This window comes from Felis catus, chromosome A3 (assembly GCF_018350175.1).
Source record: "Felis catus isolate Fca126 chromosome A3, F.catus_Fca126_mat1.0, whole genome shotgun sequence".
In the NCBI taxonomy this organism is placed as follows: domain Eukaryota; kingdom Metazoa; phylum Chordata; class Mammalia; order Carnivora; family Felidae; genus Felis; species Felis catus.
This window is the reverse complement of record NC_058370.1, coordinates 113,981,003-113,997,175: the sequence shown is the minus strand read 5'-3', so window position 1 is coordinate 113,997,175 and position 16,173 is coordinate 113,981,003. Positions and strand designations below refer to the sequence as shown.

Sequence of the window (16,173 nt, the reverse complement as noted above, 5' to 3'; positions counted from 1 at the left end):
CAGTGTCCCCTGTTATTTTCAGCTTTAGGTCTTATAGAATGTGAAGAGTTTTAGTAAAGCTGTGTTGCAGTAGAAGTGCCTGTAGTTTGAGAAGGACAGCATGTTTATAGCGATAACATGTTATTTTATGGATTGTGGGCAGAGCTTTAAACTTAGCCTTAAAACATTATTTTATTTCTTAATTCTTTAGTGATATTTAACGGGGAACTCTTTTCATTTGTATGTTTTGAGGCCACTAGGTAGTGAATTGATGTAAAGAAATAGTGTCGTATTTTAAATTTACCTGTTTCATTTTTAATTCTTAATAAACATGTGGTTATCGTTAATTAAAAATGTCCTCCCCTTCTCTTTTCTGTATAGCGTCCATAACTAGCTTTCTCACCGTGTTAGCTTGGTATCCCAACACTCTTCTCCGGACATGGTGCCTTGTGCTTCATAGTCTAACTCTCATGACAAATATGCAGCTGAATCGTAAGTTTAGAGATTTATTCCTTTAAATCTCTCACACATACTTTTTTATCCTTACTATCAGATTCTCAAATTTTTGTAAGAAGTGATAGAGTTGTGAAGATTATGTTCCTTCTTTGTGCCTCTTCTGAATTTATTCTTAAATATCTTAGGCTTTGTACCTCTTTGACAATTTACTCTCATTTGCCATCACAAGTTCAAATCATAGTTTTTCTTTCTAAAACCTTACTACTTATTAAAACAAAGCTGATTGCTTTTAGAGTACAAATATTTACTGTTTTATGTTTGTTATTCTTTTTAAAGGATCTTTGCGCTTAAAAGTGATTTATTTATTATAATCCTGAGCATATATGATTAGATTGCTAGGTTTTTGTTTCCACATCTAGATCCCTTCTATGTTATCTTCTGTAGTGGATATTGGTTTTACTTTTCACATTTAAGTCTGGATTTAATCTGACATTCTGGAGATTATTGTTGAGATAGGGATGAAAGTTCAGACTAGAAAACAAGGACTCACCATTTGTGAATTGAAATCCTCATTCTCTCTAGATTATGACAAGAGGTGGGTAAATTTCATCCCCATTCTTTGTGGGGTTAATTTCACTAAATAGAAAGCTCTGTCACATTGATAAATATATCAGTTTAAATCATTGTTTCGCATCAAAGTGCTATTCCTTTTTTTCATTTCAAATATACTTTCCAAATATGGCATCAAAAGTATCACTGTCTCATATTGAAGATACTAGCTCAAAGGATGTTTTAGTCAATTCAGAAAACTGGTGTGTTACCTGTATACCTTTGAACATTATACAACCTTTGTGGTACTGACTTGCAAAAATGAATAGTGTTTGCATAGATTTATCTGAGATTTATCCGAAAAGTAGGTCCCTATTTCTGAAAGAGGGAAATAATTACCAAGAATAGGCTCACCAAAAGGTCAGTAAGCATTTATTTATTTCTTTTCCAATTTCTTTTCCACTTGACTATATACTAAATAAGATGCACTTTAAACCAGCTATTTTTTATAGTCAGATTAGGAGAGAGGCCAGAGGAGATCCATGATAGATGAAAATACAGAATGAGCCCAACACAGTCAATGCAGTAGAGTTTCAGACCCTTTTAATAAACTAACTCCCAGGAATATGTGAGTTTTCCTTGAAACTAAAAGACATTTGAGATACCACATTTCCATTCTTTCAGGGTCCATTTGTTAAGAGCATTTTTAAAAAATGTTTTACAGCTGGTTCAAGCAATGCCATTGGAACTCAGGAGAGTACTGCTCATCTGCTGGTTTCAGATCCAAACCTGATTCATGTATTAGTGAAATTTCTTTCTGGCACCAGTCCACATGGAACAAATCAACACAGTCCGCAGGTACGATGTCTTTTCAAACATAGTGATAGACCCAGACAGTTCAATGAATATATTATATTTGTAAAGAAAAACTTAATGTAATAAAATTTTCATTGCTTAGGTATTAAATGATATTGTCTTATATTTCAATGTAATAAAATGTTTTGAATGGTATATAATAATAGTTATACTGAAACTGAAGCACAGCAGGTAATAAATTTTCACTTGAATTTTTACTGGATTTATAAGCAGATGTGTATTTTTGGCATTAATTTTGGGCTAATTTAAGAAACATCCTGAAAAAATACTTACCTGAAAGTCATGGAAACATTTAAGAAATCTTGGAATTAAAAAAGTTTTGTTTTGTTTTTGTTTTTGAGTGAGAGAGGGCACAACTGAAGGAGGGTTATAGAGAGAGGGAGAGAGAGAGAGAATCCCACAAGGGGCAGAGAGAGAGAGAGAAGTGGAAGCTCATGAACCATGAGATCATGACCTGAGCCGAAGTCAGATGCTTAACTAACTGAGCCACCCAGGCACCGCAGGAATTTAAAAAGTTGTTTAAAACTAATGTACCATGTTTAATGATCTCAATTACTAATATTGATAATCCACCTAACAACCTTTTTATAATATTAAATGTTATTTAAAAAATAGCAAGTTGTATTGCTCAGGGCTTATAAACAATTTTCGTCTCATTATAAATTTCCTTTATATCAGTTTAATTTCTTGTTATAATATATTGCTTTTTAAAATATTCCTACATCATTATACTTCTTTTTTTTTTTTTTTAAGAGAGAGAAAGAGAGCATGAGCAGGGGTGTGGCAGAGAGACTCTCAAGCAGGCTCCATGCTCAGTGCAGAGCCCGATGTGGGGCTCGATCTCAATGACCGTGAGATCATGACCTGAGCCAAAACCAAAAATTGGACACTTAACTGAGACACCCAGTCGCCCCTATTATATTTCTTTTTATATAAGATATAAACTTAGTTTTCATAGCATCTTTTTAGTGGAGGCTATGCAACATTATCATCTTTTAAATTTATACATTTTTCTCTGGATTTGCTATTAGACAAAATCTCATTTAGTTCTGTAATCTGTAATAATACCATCCTTTCTAGTGTTTCATTTATTCAGTAAGTTTTTAAAAATGTTTATTTATTTTTTAGAGAGATAGCATGAGTGGGGTAGAGGCAGAGAGAGAGGGAAGGAGAGAATCCTAGGCAGGCTCCATACTGTCAGCACAGAGCCTGATGTGGGGCTTGAACTCACAAGCTGTGAGATGATGACCTGAGCTGAAATCAAGAGTCAGGCTCTTAACCAACAGAGCCACCCAGGTGCCCCTGTTCAGTAAGTTTTTACGAGGCTTCTATGTGCTAGGTCCAGGTATTGTTCTAGGTACTAGGGATTATAAGTAGTTACCAAGACCAAGTTCTCTGCCTTCTTGGATTTTAAATTCTGTTGGGTACATTTAGTCAGTATTCTCGTACTGTACATACTTAAGTTTTGTAGAACACAGTGAAACGAGCAAGACAAGCATGAAAACAAGGGAGAAAAAACTATTATATTTAGATTGGGCCAGAGTTTTGGTGGGAGCAGAGGCATATTATCAAGTGATTATTGTACATAGAGATTTATGAATTGGGAATGTGAAGATTCCTGGGATCATTGATTCTCACTTCATTATTTTACATATATGAAGAAATGCAGTATCTGCATTGCCCACAATTACAGAACTTGTTGGTGGTAGAGCGAGGTATTGGAGGGCATACCATTGTATTAAATAGGGGTTTTTCTTCCTGTTTTTTTTTTTTTTTTTAAATGCAGAATAAGTTATTAAAGATCAAGCTTTCCTCCAAGATCTTAGTTTTGGTTAAGAATGCTGTGACTTAGGTGCTTAGTATTAGAAATTAAGTTTATCTAACTTTAAAACAGTTTGAAGTATTACATTGCATTTTGTTTTACCAAAACTCGTCAAGGTTTTTGTGATCATAACAAATTGAGATTGAATAAGATTGTATGGAGAAGTATTAAAAAACATTCCAAAACATACCTCAGGTTACTTAGTATGTTTTTCATTATCATTTCTTTCATTGACAAGATACAATGTTTGGGAAAGCATTTTTTTATTAATTGGTACAGGTTTGTACCTTTGGAGTCTTTGTGATTTTGGTTTTTTCATCCACTTTCGTATTTGCTCTGCTAGTCATTAGAAGCATGACCAGTTGTGGATCACTTAACCTCTTTAAGTGCTTCTATGAAATAGGTATTTAGTAAGGTGGTTGGTGAAAATCAGTGCAAAAGTTCTTTGTACTTTTGTGAATCATTGTGGGTATATTTCTTGTGTAATTCAGATGAATTTTTTTCTGTCTTGAGTTACATAAACCTACTGTAAGTTCTAAACCATAATGCTAAAATTATTGATACTAGAATTTATGGTTTTGGGGGCACCTGGGTGGCTCAGTCAGTCGAGAGTCCAACTTTGGTTTAGGTCATGATCTCATGGTTCGTGAGCTCAAGCCCTGCGTCAGGCTTGCTGCTGTGTGTGCAGATCCCACTTCAGATCCTTTGTCCCCCCTCTCTCCCACTCATGCATGCATGGTCTCTGTCTTTCTATCTCAAAAATAAACATTAAAAAAAGGATTTATAATTTTAAGTTTAAAATAAATATATCAAAACCTAAGCAAGTTGGTTTCTTGCTATCACTGTTAATATTTCGTTCTTCATATGAAAAGTTCAAAGAGTATAGTGCTTGACTTAATGCTTGATGCTTTTTAAATGAATAATTCTATAAATGGTATCAGTAAAAAGTTCTCAATGGCATTAATTTCTCTTCAGGTTGGTCCAACTGCTACACAAGCTATGCAAGAATTTCTTACCCGATTACAAGTGCATCTTTCTTCAACATGTCCTCAGATATTCAGTGAATTTTTGCTCAAGCTAATTCATATACTTTCTACAGAAAGGTAAATTTCAATGTATGCATGTATTCTTGATGTAGAAGTAATAAGTAATCCTCTAAATAAACTTTGCTTTACCATTTGTTGGGGGTTAATGTGGGAACAGATCAACAGTAGAGTAGGGATTAAGGGGGAAGGATTTATCCATTTCTCTCCTGACTTTTCATTCCATTCCATTCTGGCTCTCTAGATTCTTGAACTCTATGAAAGAAACACAGTGTGTTAAATCTCTGCTTGCTTTTAATGTTTTCATAGATAAGTGAAATTTATTTGAACCTGTTAAAATTTTTCTAGAATACAGATAGAATATTAAAGCTACCAAAGATTTTATTTCAAACCAATATGTAAGAAAACCTGAGAAAGATAGCTTACAAAAGAAAATTACACACCAGTCTCCTTGAGAAATCCTAAATAAATTTATTATCAATATTGGGCAATATATTAAAAGTAAATTGTGACCATGGTGGGTTTATTCTTTTTTTTTTTTTTACTTTTGGCTTAAAACAATAGAAATTTATTACCTCTCAGTTTTTGAGGCTAAAAGAATGCAATCAATGTGTTTGCAGGCCATACTCTCCTCTGGAGGTTCTAGGGGAGAATTCTTCTTTGCCTTTTCCTAGCTTCCATTGGTTGCCAGAAATTCTCAGTGGTCCTAGACTTGTAGATGCATCATTCCAATCTCTTCCTCCACCTTCATGTGGCACTTCTTCTTCTATGTCTTTGTGTCCAAATTTCCCTTTTCTTTCTTTCTTTCTTTCTTTCTTTCTTTCTTTCTTTCTTTCTTTCTTTCTTTCTTTCTTTCTTCTTTTTTTAAATTTTATTTTTAATTTTTAAAAATTTACATCCAAATTAGTTAGCATATAGTGCAACAATGATTTCAGGAGTAGATTCCTTAGTGCCTCTTACCCATTTAGCCCATCCCCCCTCCCACCATCCCTCCAGTAACCTTCAGTTTGTTCTCCATATTTATGAGTCTCTTCTGTTTTGTCCCCCTCCCTGTTTTTATATTATTTTTGTTTCCCTTCCCTTATGTTCATCTGTTTTGTCTCTTGAAGTCCTCATATGAGTGAAGTCATATGATTTTTGTCTTTCTCTGACTGACTAATTTCACTTAGCATAACACCCTCCAGTTCCATCCACGTCGTGGCAAATGGCAAGATTTCCTTCTTTTTGATTGCCGAGTAATAACTCCATTGTGTATATATACCACATCTTCTTTATCCATTCATCCATCGATGGACATTTGGGCTCTTTCCATACTTTGGCTGTTGTTGATAGTGCTGCTATAAACATGAGGGTGCACGTGTCCCTTCGAAACAGCACACCTATATCCCGTGGATAAATGCCTAGTAGTGCAATTGCTGGGTCACAGGGTAGTTCTATTTTTAGTTTTTTGAGGAACCTCCATACTGTTTTCCAGAGTGGCTGCACTAGCTTGCATTCCCATGAGTTTATTCTTAAAATGCATGAATGGTTAAATATCCTAATATATATCATATGAATGTATCATTTTCTTCATACTGTAAGACATTTCAAAAATCCAACATTACTTTCTGGGGCACCTGGGTGGCTTAGTCAGTTAAGTGTCTGACACTTAATCTCGGCTCAGGTCATAATCTCGTACTTCATGAGATCAAGCCCCATGTTGGGCTCTTCACTGGGTTGGAGCCTGCTTGGGATTCTCTCTGTCCCTCTCTCTGCCCCTCTCCTGCTCGTTCTCTGTCTCTCTCTCTCTCTCTCTCTCTCTCTCAAAATAAACAAACATTTAAAAAAATAATAAAAACTAATAATATGTGTAGTTTTAATTATTTGTTGTATATACACAGTGAAAGATAAAGGTAAGGAGTAGATTCACGAAACTAAGGACATGATGTTACGATATGAATACATCTACAATATTTGGAAAACATGGGCATGATAGTTTTGTGTGATGTAAATAAAAGCAGTTGACAAGCAAAAATCAGTCACCATATATTTACTTTTTTTTTTTACTAGGCTTTTCTTTTAAATTGTGTGTGAGACCTCCAAACATTCAGTAGACATATGCTTTAGTATACTACTGTTCATATAAAGTTGTACTGCAGTAAAGGTTTTCCTATGAGACTGTAATATATTTGCTCTTACGTTTCCTACAGAAACATTCATCTTGATTTTAGTTTAGTTACATACTATTTTTTTTTTCAAAGTGGAGATATTTGCATGCCTCCAAAACTGATCAGCAATTTCTTTTTTTCAGCTTCTCTTCTTTTTTCAGCCAACCCCTTCTGCTCTACACACACCCTGTGAATTTTCTAGTGTAATTTTCTTTAATCCAATGCATAAAGTTCTGGGCCAAGAATGTCTTGGTTTATGTTTTGTTTGTTTTCTGTGTTTTTAAGAAAGTCTCTAGTATCCTGATAAGTTAGCTGGGAGCTCTTAGGTAAATTAATTTTATGACCAGGAAGAAATACAGAGTCTTAATATAAAGCAGGCATTCAATTTTATTGGGTGTTTTTGCAGATTACTTTCTATTGGCCTGTGGATGATATTTTCATTTTCTTAACAGTATCCTTCAGAAAATGAGTTTTCTATTTTCATGAAGTCTTGTCAAGTTTTTCCTTTATATATTATTTTTATGTCCTAAAAAAAAGAAAAAATCCTTGCCTAAACCATGGTCCTACATATGATCTGCTATGTTTTCTTCTAGAAATTTAGTTTTTACATTTATGTTGCATTTGGGTCACAGTTTTTTTTGTTTTTTGTTTTTGTTTGTTTTGGCCTGTGGATGTCCATTTGTTCCTCTGTCATTTGTTGTACAGGCTCTGCTTTTTTCATTGAATTTTCTTTGCTTTTCAAAATCCATTGACTGTACACGTTTTGCACTATCTGGACTCTCTTCTGTAGAATTGACGTTTGCATCTATACTTTTCTAATACTGTATTGCTTTGGTCCCTCCACAGTTTCTTGAAATCTGGTAGTGCTGGTTTTCCAACTTTGTTCTTTTTTCAGAATTATTTTGGCTATTCTGGTTCCTTTGCTTTTCCACATAAATTTTAGAATAAGTTTATTGATTCTCGTCTATACTACCTGAAATAAAACAAAACCCTGCTGGATTTTGATTGAGAATGCATTGGTCTACGGATCAATTTAGGAAGAGTTACATAGCCTCTTTGGATTTTATTTTTGTACCCAGTCATGTAGTCACTGAGCAAAAACAGCCTTATTTCCTTCCTTTCCAGTGTGTATGTCTTAATCCGCAGCCCCTGCCCTGCCCTTCCCTTTCCCCTCTCCCAATGCCCTGGTTAAGTACCTTCAGTATGATCAGTTGAAATGATGAAATTGGCCATCTTTGTTTTTTTCTTACTGTTATTGGTAGTCTTTTACAAGTAGAAATGTTACTAGCTATGGCTTCCTTTGTAGATGTCTGATAGCAATTTGAGGTTTTTTGTGTTCTTAATTTGCTAAGACTTAAAAAAATCATGTGTTACCCTTGGATTTTGTGGAATGCTTTCTCTATATCTTTTGAAATTATCATGTAGTTTCCTGTGTAGTCTGTAAATATGGTGAATTACATTGATTTTTTTTTTTTAAAAGTGTTGATCACTGTGTGTTCCCAGCATAGACTCACTGCTCACTTGGTCATGATATATTATCCTTTTCATGTCTTGCTTAAATTAAATTAGTTAACATTTTGTTGATTTTTGAATCTATCTTTATGAGGAATGTTTGCATTTTTCTTACAATGTCTGGTTTTTATGAAAAGTGCCTGTTTTTTATACAAGTTAATGCTGGACTCATAAAACAAACGATCCCTTTTCTGTTTTTGAAAGGAGTTGTGTAAAATTGATTACGTAAATATTCGACAGTACTCACCACTGAGGCATGCTGAGTCTGGAGTTTTCTTGGAGAAAACGTTTTCAATTTATTTTATAGTGAAAGATGATTCAGGTTTTCTGTTTCTTCTTGAGTGAGATTTGGCAGTTTGCATCTTGACGGAATTTGTTCATTTCATCTATGTTGTCGAATTATTTGTATTATTTCCTTATTATCCTCTTAATGTTGATGGGCTCTAGTTCAATTCCTGTTTTCGTTTCTGATATTGGTAATTGTTATTTATTTATGTCATTCTGGCTAGAAGTTTATCATTATTTTTGGTATTTTCAGAAAACTGACATGAAGCTTTGTCCTACACCTCAATCCTATTCTAAGACTATCCAAAGTTAGTGTCAGACTCACAGGTTTAGCTACTCAGAAACCATAACATTGCCCTCGCTTCAGAGCGCGCAGTTGCAAGTTGCCGCACTTCTGTCAGATTTGGGTACAAATTCAGGGGTTCTCACAGCACACTCCTCAGTTTTGGTAGTTTGTAAAAATGACACATAGAACCCAGGTAAAACGCTTAACATTTACTGATTTATTATAATGTATGTAACTCAGGAACAGCTAAATGGAATAGATACATGGGCAAAGTGTGCCGTAGGGGGTTTGTAAGGTTGGGTGTCTGTGAATGGGTTTGAATGTCAAGGGTTCTGTGTTATCACCGTTGCATACACCAGAATTTAGCCGTTTGTTAAATATATTAGCTGAATTCTTACTCATTTGTATGTTGTCAGTGTCTGTTCTCAAGTTCTGCCATAGGAAAGTCAAGCTCTTATTCTCTCTCGTTGGAGGTGCCTATCTTTCCTGGATTTCCAGCTCTATAATGGGTTTATGTGACTTTATAGTTAGTTTTACTTTTTCTCGTTAATTTGGGGGCAGTATTTTCTCCAGATTTTTATATCTTAGGCATAAGCAGAACTTGAGAGCATTTAACTTTGATGTGTAAGAATTAGCTGACTGAATTTCAAGTTTTGAAAATCATAATTAGTAGAAAATGTTTAAAATAGCACCTTTTGAAGATATGAAAAACCAGAGCTTATTCCATGTGATACTCAAATATTTTAGTCCGTAGCTTCAAAACCACCTGTTTGATTACTTGTCCTTTAGTTTTCTATTGGAAGGGAAGTCATTTTTGATTTTGTGTCAAATGGAAGACAGTTTGAATGACTCAGGAAGAATGGAAACCATTTGCTACAAAATGAAACAGTGAAAACCAAGAGTTTAATTACTGTGTTAGCTCTCTTGTATTGTGGTGGTTACTTTTTTAAAAATTTAAGATGGATTAATTTTTCATCATCTCTCTCTTTCTGCAGGGGTGCTTTCCAGACAGGCCAAGGTCCTCTTGATGCCCAAGTAAAGCTCTTAGAATTTACCCTGGAGCAGAACTTTGAAGTTGTTTCAGTTAGTACTATTTCTGCTGTAATAGAGTCTGTCACCTTTTTAGTGCACCACTATATCACTTGCTCAGACAAAGTGATGTCTCGAAGTGGATCAGATAGCTCGGTGGGTGCTCGAGCATGCTTTGGGGGACTCTTTGCCAACCTTATTCGTCCAGGCGATGCAAAAGCAGTTTGTGGCGAAATGACAAGAGATCAACTCATGTTTGATTTGTTAAAACTGGTTAACATTCTAGTACAGCTGCCTCTTTCGGGCAATAGGGAATACAGTGCAAGAGTTTCTGTGACCACCAATACTACAGACAGTGTTTCAGATGAGGAAAAAGTCTCCGGAGGCAAAGATGGTAATGGAAGCAGTAGTAGTGTTCAAGGATCACCTGCATATGTTGCTGACTTAGTGTTAGCCAACCAACAGATTATGAGCCAGATTTTGTCTGCTCTGGGCCTGTGTAATAGCAGTGCCATGGCGATGATAATTGGTACGTATTGAGAATGTTTAATCTTATGCTTGTTTTTGGTATTGTATCTCTTTGTTTTAGCAACATATAAATTGATTTTATATTACTTTATAGTGTAAGGCTACTTCATTGCAAACTTCTTAGCAAGCTGTAAGTGGAAACTTCTAGAGAGTGGCTTCTTTCTATCAATAAGTGAAATAGAAATGATGAAGAATTTTAAGTGTGAATTTTTAAATACCATAATATGCTAATCAAATAACTTGTAATTTGTTATATTAAGAAAAAAATCAGTCTCACTGGTCAGGCACCATACTTTATAATCACACATCTCTGATGTGTTAAAGATGAAGAATTTCACATCAAATTTTATATTAGGGAACCTTATTGATTCCCACTTTTTAAAAAATGTGAGGTGTAAAATTGTATCCAAAGTGGAACAGTTTCTATGACACATACATCAGTGTAAAATTTCTGTATTGTTGCTTAATTTTTCTACCTGTTTGAAAGCTGATATATTGTACTTCTGTAAACTGTGACAAAATTAATCCCATTGATTCCATTCTGTTTTTTCCTTTCTTTGTGTATGGGAAACAACCATCCTATCTTTTTTTTAATTCAATGTCTTGAAGCATAGTTATGTAACAATACCACTTATTTTTCTCTCCATTTCCTTTCTTCTTGGTATATGGCTTATATGTAAGATGATATTCCTCAGTCATATAACAGAGCAACTTCTTTTTATTGTTACCAACAATAGAGGTATCTCATGTAAGAAGATGGCCAAAAACATGCTTTACTGAATGCTATGATGAATATCCCAATCTCTCGTATATGTATACACACATGTGTTTATATACACATACACATATACATATATGTAGCTGTTATATACCCATCCTTCAGTGGTTTCAGGACAAATGACTTTTCTATTTTAATTATTACTGGTTTTTAAGTACATACTGTATTTTAAAAATGTGTAATCTTTTTATTTAAACTAGGGGCAAGTGGATTGCATCTTACCAAACATGAGAACTTTCATGGTGGGTTAGATGCTATATCAGTTGGGGATGGATTGTTTACCATACTGACAACCCTCAGTAAAAAAGCTTCTACGGTCCACATGATGCTGCAGCCAATTTTAACTTACATGGCCTGTGGATATATGGGCAGACAAGTAAGTTCAATCTGGCAACTATTTCAGTAATTTAAATAGTTTCTGGCAATGGGGACAGAGAAGTATTTATAGGACAAAGACAGAGGATTCATATATTGGAAAAAGAGCAGCAGCATCAAGTAAAGACCTATAGAGTATTAAATAAAGTTTGAATGTAGTTTTTTGAGTCCATGTTGTGAAAAATCACCACAGTGATCTAAGAATAAAACATTAAACATAATCTTAAATTTTAGGTTGTTTTCCTGTTATCTCAAGAAGAAGTTTTCTTTTCCCTAGAAATAGCATAGTGGAATACCAAAATGCTCTCTGTAGATGTTACATACAAAAGTTTAATGCGACTATTTTTTCAGGCTATGATGCATGTTTGTTTAGTTTTCTTTCAGCCAAAAAGGATTTGGGTAATTTTAAAAGAAAAATCGGTTCGAATATTACTGCTTTTTGATTTTCCTTCTTATAAAATGAAATTGTAGGAACCAGTGTGATGCTTTTAACTTCTAGTCCATTTACTGCATTTTTTCAAATGCAGGTTTTAAAATGTACTTTCTTAAGGAGTATTTTGTATGTCAGTGTAAATCACCATTTTCGTAAATTGTCATTGCATATATATATATATATATATGCACATATTTCTCCATTAATGGAAAGATATTTGAGAAGAATCAGTTTTTAAATGAAATTAGTGTCTAATGGATAACAAAATCAATGCACATTAAGGTCGAAAATGATAATACTAGATAAAGACAGATGCTTAACTTAAAAAATACCCTCAGTTCAGAAAAAAAGCTATACTTCCTTATTGATTCAGTAAGATTTCTTAGGTCTTTTGGCAGATAGGTTGAATTTGTGATTTAGATTAAGGCTATAATTTTAGAATACTTAACTATAAAAGAATATTACAGTTAATATGTTAATTGTCCTAATTATAGGAAGTTAATAATCACTGTTACAAAGTCACAGTACACATGTGGTTTTCTTTAGGGCTCTCTCGCTACTTGCCAGTTATCTGAACCATTACTGTGGTTTATTTTGAGAGTATTGGATACCAGTGACGCCTTGAAAGCATTCCATGATATGGGTAAGATAAATTCTACAAATTGTCATTTAAGTGTACGCATTTGACAGTGTATGTTGTCATTTTTGTAGTCTTCTGTGAAAGGTGACTGAATGTCACACTGTCTTATTTTCATTTGGTGTTCTTTGTAAATTAGGTGGAGTTCAGCTCATTTGCAACAATATGGTTACTAGTACAAGGGCTATTGTAAACACTGCAAGAAGTATGGTATCAACTATTATGAAGTTTCTTGATTCTGGTCCCAATAAAGCTGTTGACAGCACTTTGAAAACAAGAATACTAGCTTCTGAGCCTGACAATGCAGAAGGGATCCATAACTTTGCACCCCTGGGTAAGAAAAGAATTACTAAATCTTATTGATATGAGCTTACATATTTTATTAGCTGGTATGAAGCAGAAATAGTTCTTGAAGTAAGTTGATCATGTGATAATATCACCAAACAAGTGATTTTAAAGGTAGTGGTTTTTGAAACAGTCTGTTGGTTAGAAGGAAGTTTTTAATAGCTCCCATTTTAATGATCTCATTTGTTTGTATTTCCGAGTTAAATAGTAACACCTTTTGTGAAACGAAATAGCAGATTTTTGTGTCTGTTTTCACCATAAATGTTAATCAGTTTAAAGAACTTGTTCCATCTTATTTTGAGTTATTTTAAGAAGCTTCCGTTTTAGGTGGGTACTCCTTTTCCCAGTTTATTGTGCTAGATTTGTTATTACCTTAGTTTTCATTTGACGTGTGAATATAAAGAAATTAGGCAACGATTAATAATGAACTTCTCACCTTGCAGGTCGACTGGGTGTCTTGATATTTTGTAAATACTATGACAAATCGTGTTAAACACACACTAATAAATATGTTTGTAGCATCAGATGTTTATGATTTTAGCTAATTTGTCTTGTTCAGTGATTAGATAGTTCTTGATGGTTTATTTGGGTTCTTTTACAGAATTTTTATGATTTTTATAATATCTTCTGTAGGTACAATTACATCTAGCAGTCCAACTGCCCAACCAGCTGAGGTGCTTTTACAGGCCACGCCTCCTCACAGGAGGGCTCGCTCTGCTGCGTGGTCCTACATCTTCCTGCCGGAGGAGGCTTGGTGCGACCTCACCATTCACCTTCCTGCAGCAGTGCTTCTTAAAGAGATACATATCCAGCCTCACCTTGCATCTCTTGCGAGTGAGTAGTATTTTTTGTAAAGAAACATGTATGAAAATAAACTGTAATGTAGGAACACTTAAAAATGAGAGAAAATATTTAGTAAACAGTGATACATTTAGGTATGATTCCCAGATTGCTTAATTTTGAAGTTTTTTGTGTAATATTCAACATTACCACCAAATCACTTCCCATGAAATGAATTGACATAGCTATTCCCCGTAAACAAATGGAATGTTTCATGAAATCCAAACCAACCTATTTCAGTTATATATAATTTTTCCTTGCCTTTCTCCCCAAATTTATTAAGCTATAGCATTAACTTGAAATGAGTTAGTTTACACACCTGTAGACAGCAGGTGTACTTTCTCTAGCCCCATCCTCAGTGCCAGTCCTGCAGTGGGAAATTAGCTTGGATTTATGTGTTGTTCCCTCCCCCCCCCCCCCATTGTAAGATAATTACATGTACACAAGTTTTTATTTTAATAACTTGACTGTAATATTTAATATTTTTAATATTTGAGTGTGATTTTTAAAATTTATACTATATTGAGTATCATTCATTTGGTGCTTTTTCATTGAATATATTTTGTTTTCACTTTGCAAGGTGTAAATAATTGAAAAGAGTTTTTAGGAAACAAGTTTTACATTAAGGGGAAAAAGAACTCTTCCAAGTATTCATAAAGGAATCTGAAATACTATTTTGCATTTTTGATCCCAGATTCTTTCAGTATAAGCATAGTGGTTTTGGGGCGCCTGGGTGGCTCAGTTGGTTGAGTAACCAACTCTTGATTTTGGATCGGGTCGTGATCCCAGTGTCCTGGGATTGAGCCCCATGTTGGGCTCTGTGCCAAGGATAGAGCCTGCTTGGGATTCTCTCCCTCTGCCCCTCTCCCCATTCACATGCTCTTGCTCTAATAATAAAAAAAAAATAGTGATTTTTAAATGTTTGTTTATTTTTAGAGAGAGAGAGAGAGAGACAGAGACAGAGACAGAGTATGAGCGGGGGAGGGTGAGAGAGGGAAGGAGACACAGAATCGGAAGCAGGCTCCAGGCTCTGAGCTGTCAACACAGAGCTTCATCTGGGGCTTGAACACTCAAACCGTGGGATCATGACCTGAGATGAAGTCTTAAACTTAACCAACTGAGCTACCCAGGTGCCCCAAAGCACTTTGTTTTTGGTATATTATTCTTTTCCAAATTACTTACAACCCTAAGCCGTTAACATATTAATCAAATGTCCCACATTGTTGGGTGATAATTCTGAGTAATAGAAATAATAGCGTAATTGCCAATTTGGCAGTTTTTTTCTTGCAGAGACTCAAGTTATGTAAATGTGGATTACATATCTTCAGTTATTTTTATTTAGGGGAATGTTACAATTTTTAAAATACTATTTTTGTTATATTGTAGATCTCATATCTTATGTTGGAAAATAGCTCCAAAATCAGTCCTGGTGAAAGTCAGTGACAAAGTATGACGTGGCATATAAATTATCTGTTTGCAAGTTCATAATATAACTGAAAGCTGCTCTTTTACTGGGATTTCTGCTAAATCATGAAGTCCAGTTCACATTTTCTTTAATAAGTTTTCACTCTTCTCTTCCTCCAGCCTGCCCGTCCTCTGTGTCCGTTGAAGTGAGTGCAGATGGGGTAAACATGCTCCCTTTGTCCACTCCTGTCGTCACCAGCGGCCTCACCTACATAAAAATTCAGCTGGTAAAAGCTGAGGTAGCTTCTGCTGTCTGCCTCAGACTTCATCGCCCCCGAGATGCCAGCACATTAGGCCTGTCACAAATTAAATTACTGGGCCTCACTGCTTTTGGTACCACTTCTTCGGCAACAGTTAATAATCCCTTTCTTCCATCTGAAGATCAGGTATCCAAAACAAGGTATGTTTTATTTCTCATTCTTTTTTTTTAATTATTTATTTATTTATTTATTTATTTATTTTTACTTTTTAATATTATTTTTTATTTTTTTAAATTTACATCCAAATTAGTTAGCATATAGTGCAACAGTGATTTCAAGAGTAGATTCCTTAGTACCCCTTACCCATTTAGCCCATCCCCACTCCCACAACCCCTCCAGTAACCCTCAGTTTATTCTCCATATTTATGAGTCTCTTCTGTTTTGTCCCCCTCCCTGTTCTTATATTATTTTTGTTTCCCTTCCCTTATGTTCATCTGTTTTGTCTCTTACAAAGTCCTCATAGGAGTGAAGTCATGTGATTTTTGTCTTTCTCTAATTTCACTTAGCATAATACCCTCCAGTTCCATCC

General features: G+C 34.7%; 1 protein-coding gene across 13 annotated transcripts in view; it reads left to right on the top strand.

Moving 5' to 3' along the window:
* BIRC6 (baculoviral IAP repeat containing 6) overlaps positions 1 to 16,173 on the top strand; it is a 223,923-nt gene that overhangs the window by 116,724 nt on the left and 91,026 nt on the right. For all 13 annotated transcript variants that reach the window (XM_045054708.1, XM_019827703.3, XM_045054705.1 and 10 more), the window contains 9 exons: positions 361 to 471; positions 1,709 to 1,842; positions 4,658 to 4,785; positions 9,951 to 10,513; positions 11,491 to 11,666; positions 12,645 to 12,741; positions 12,875 to 13,069; positions 13,714 to 13,914; positions 15,505 to 15,784. In XM_045054708.1, coding sequence (XP_044910643.1) covers positions 361 to 471; positions 1,709 to 1,842; positions 4,658 to 4,785; positions 9,951 to 10,513; positions 11,491 to 11,666; positions 12,645 to 12,741; positions 12,875 to 13,069; positions 13,714 to 13,914; positions 15,505 to 15,784 — 1,885 coding nt within the window. The remainder of the gene's footprint in view (positions 1 to 360; positions 472 to 1,708; positions 1,843 to 4,657; positions 4,786 to 9,950; positions 10,514 to 11,490; positions 11,667 to 12,644; positions 12,742 to 12,874; positions 13,070 to 13,713; positions 13,915 to 15,504; positions 15,785 to 16,173) is intronic.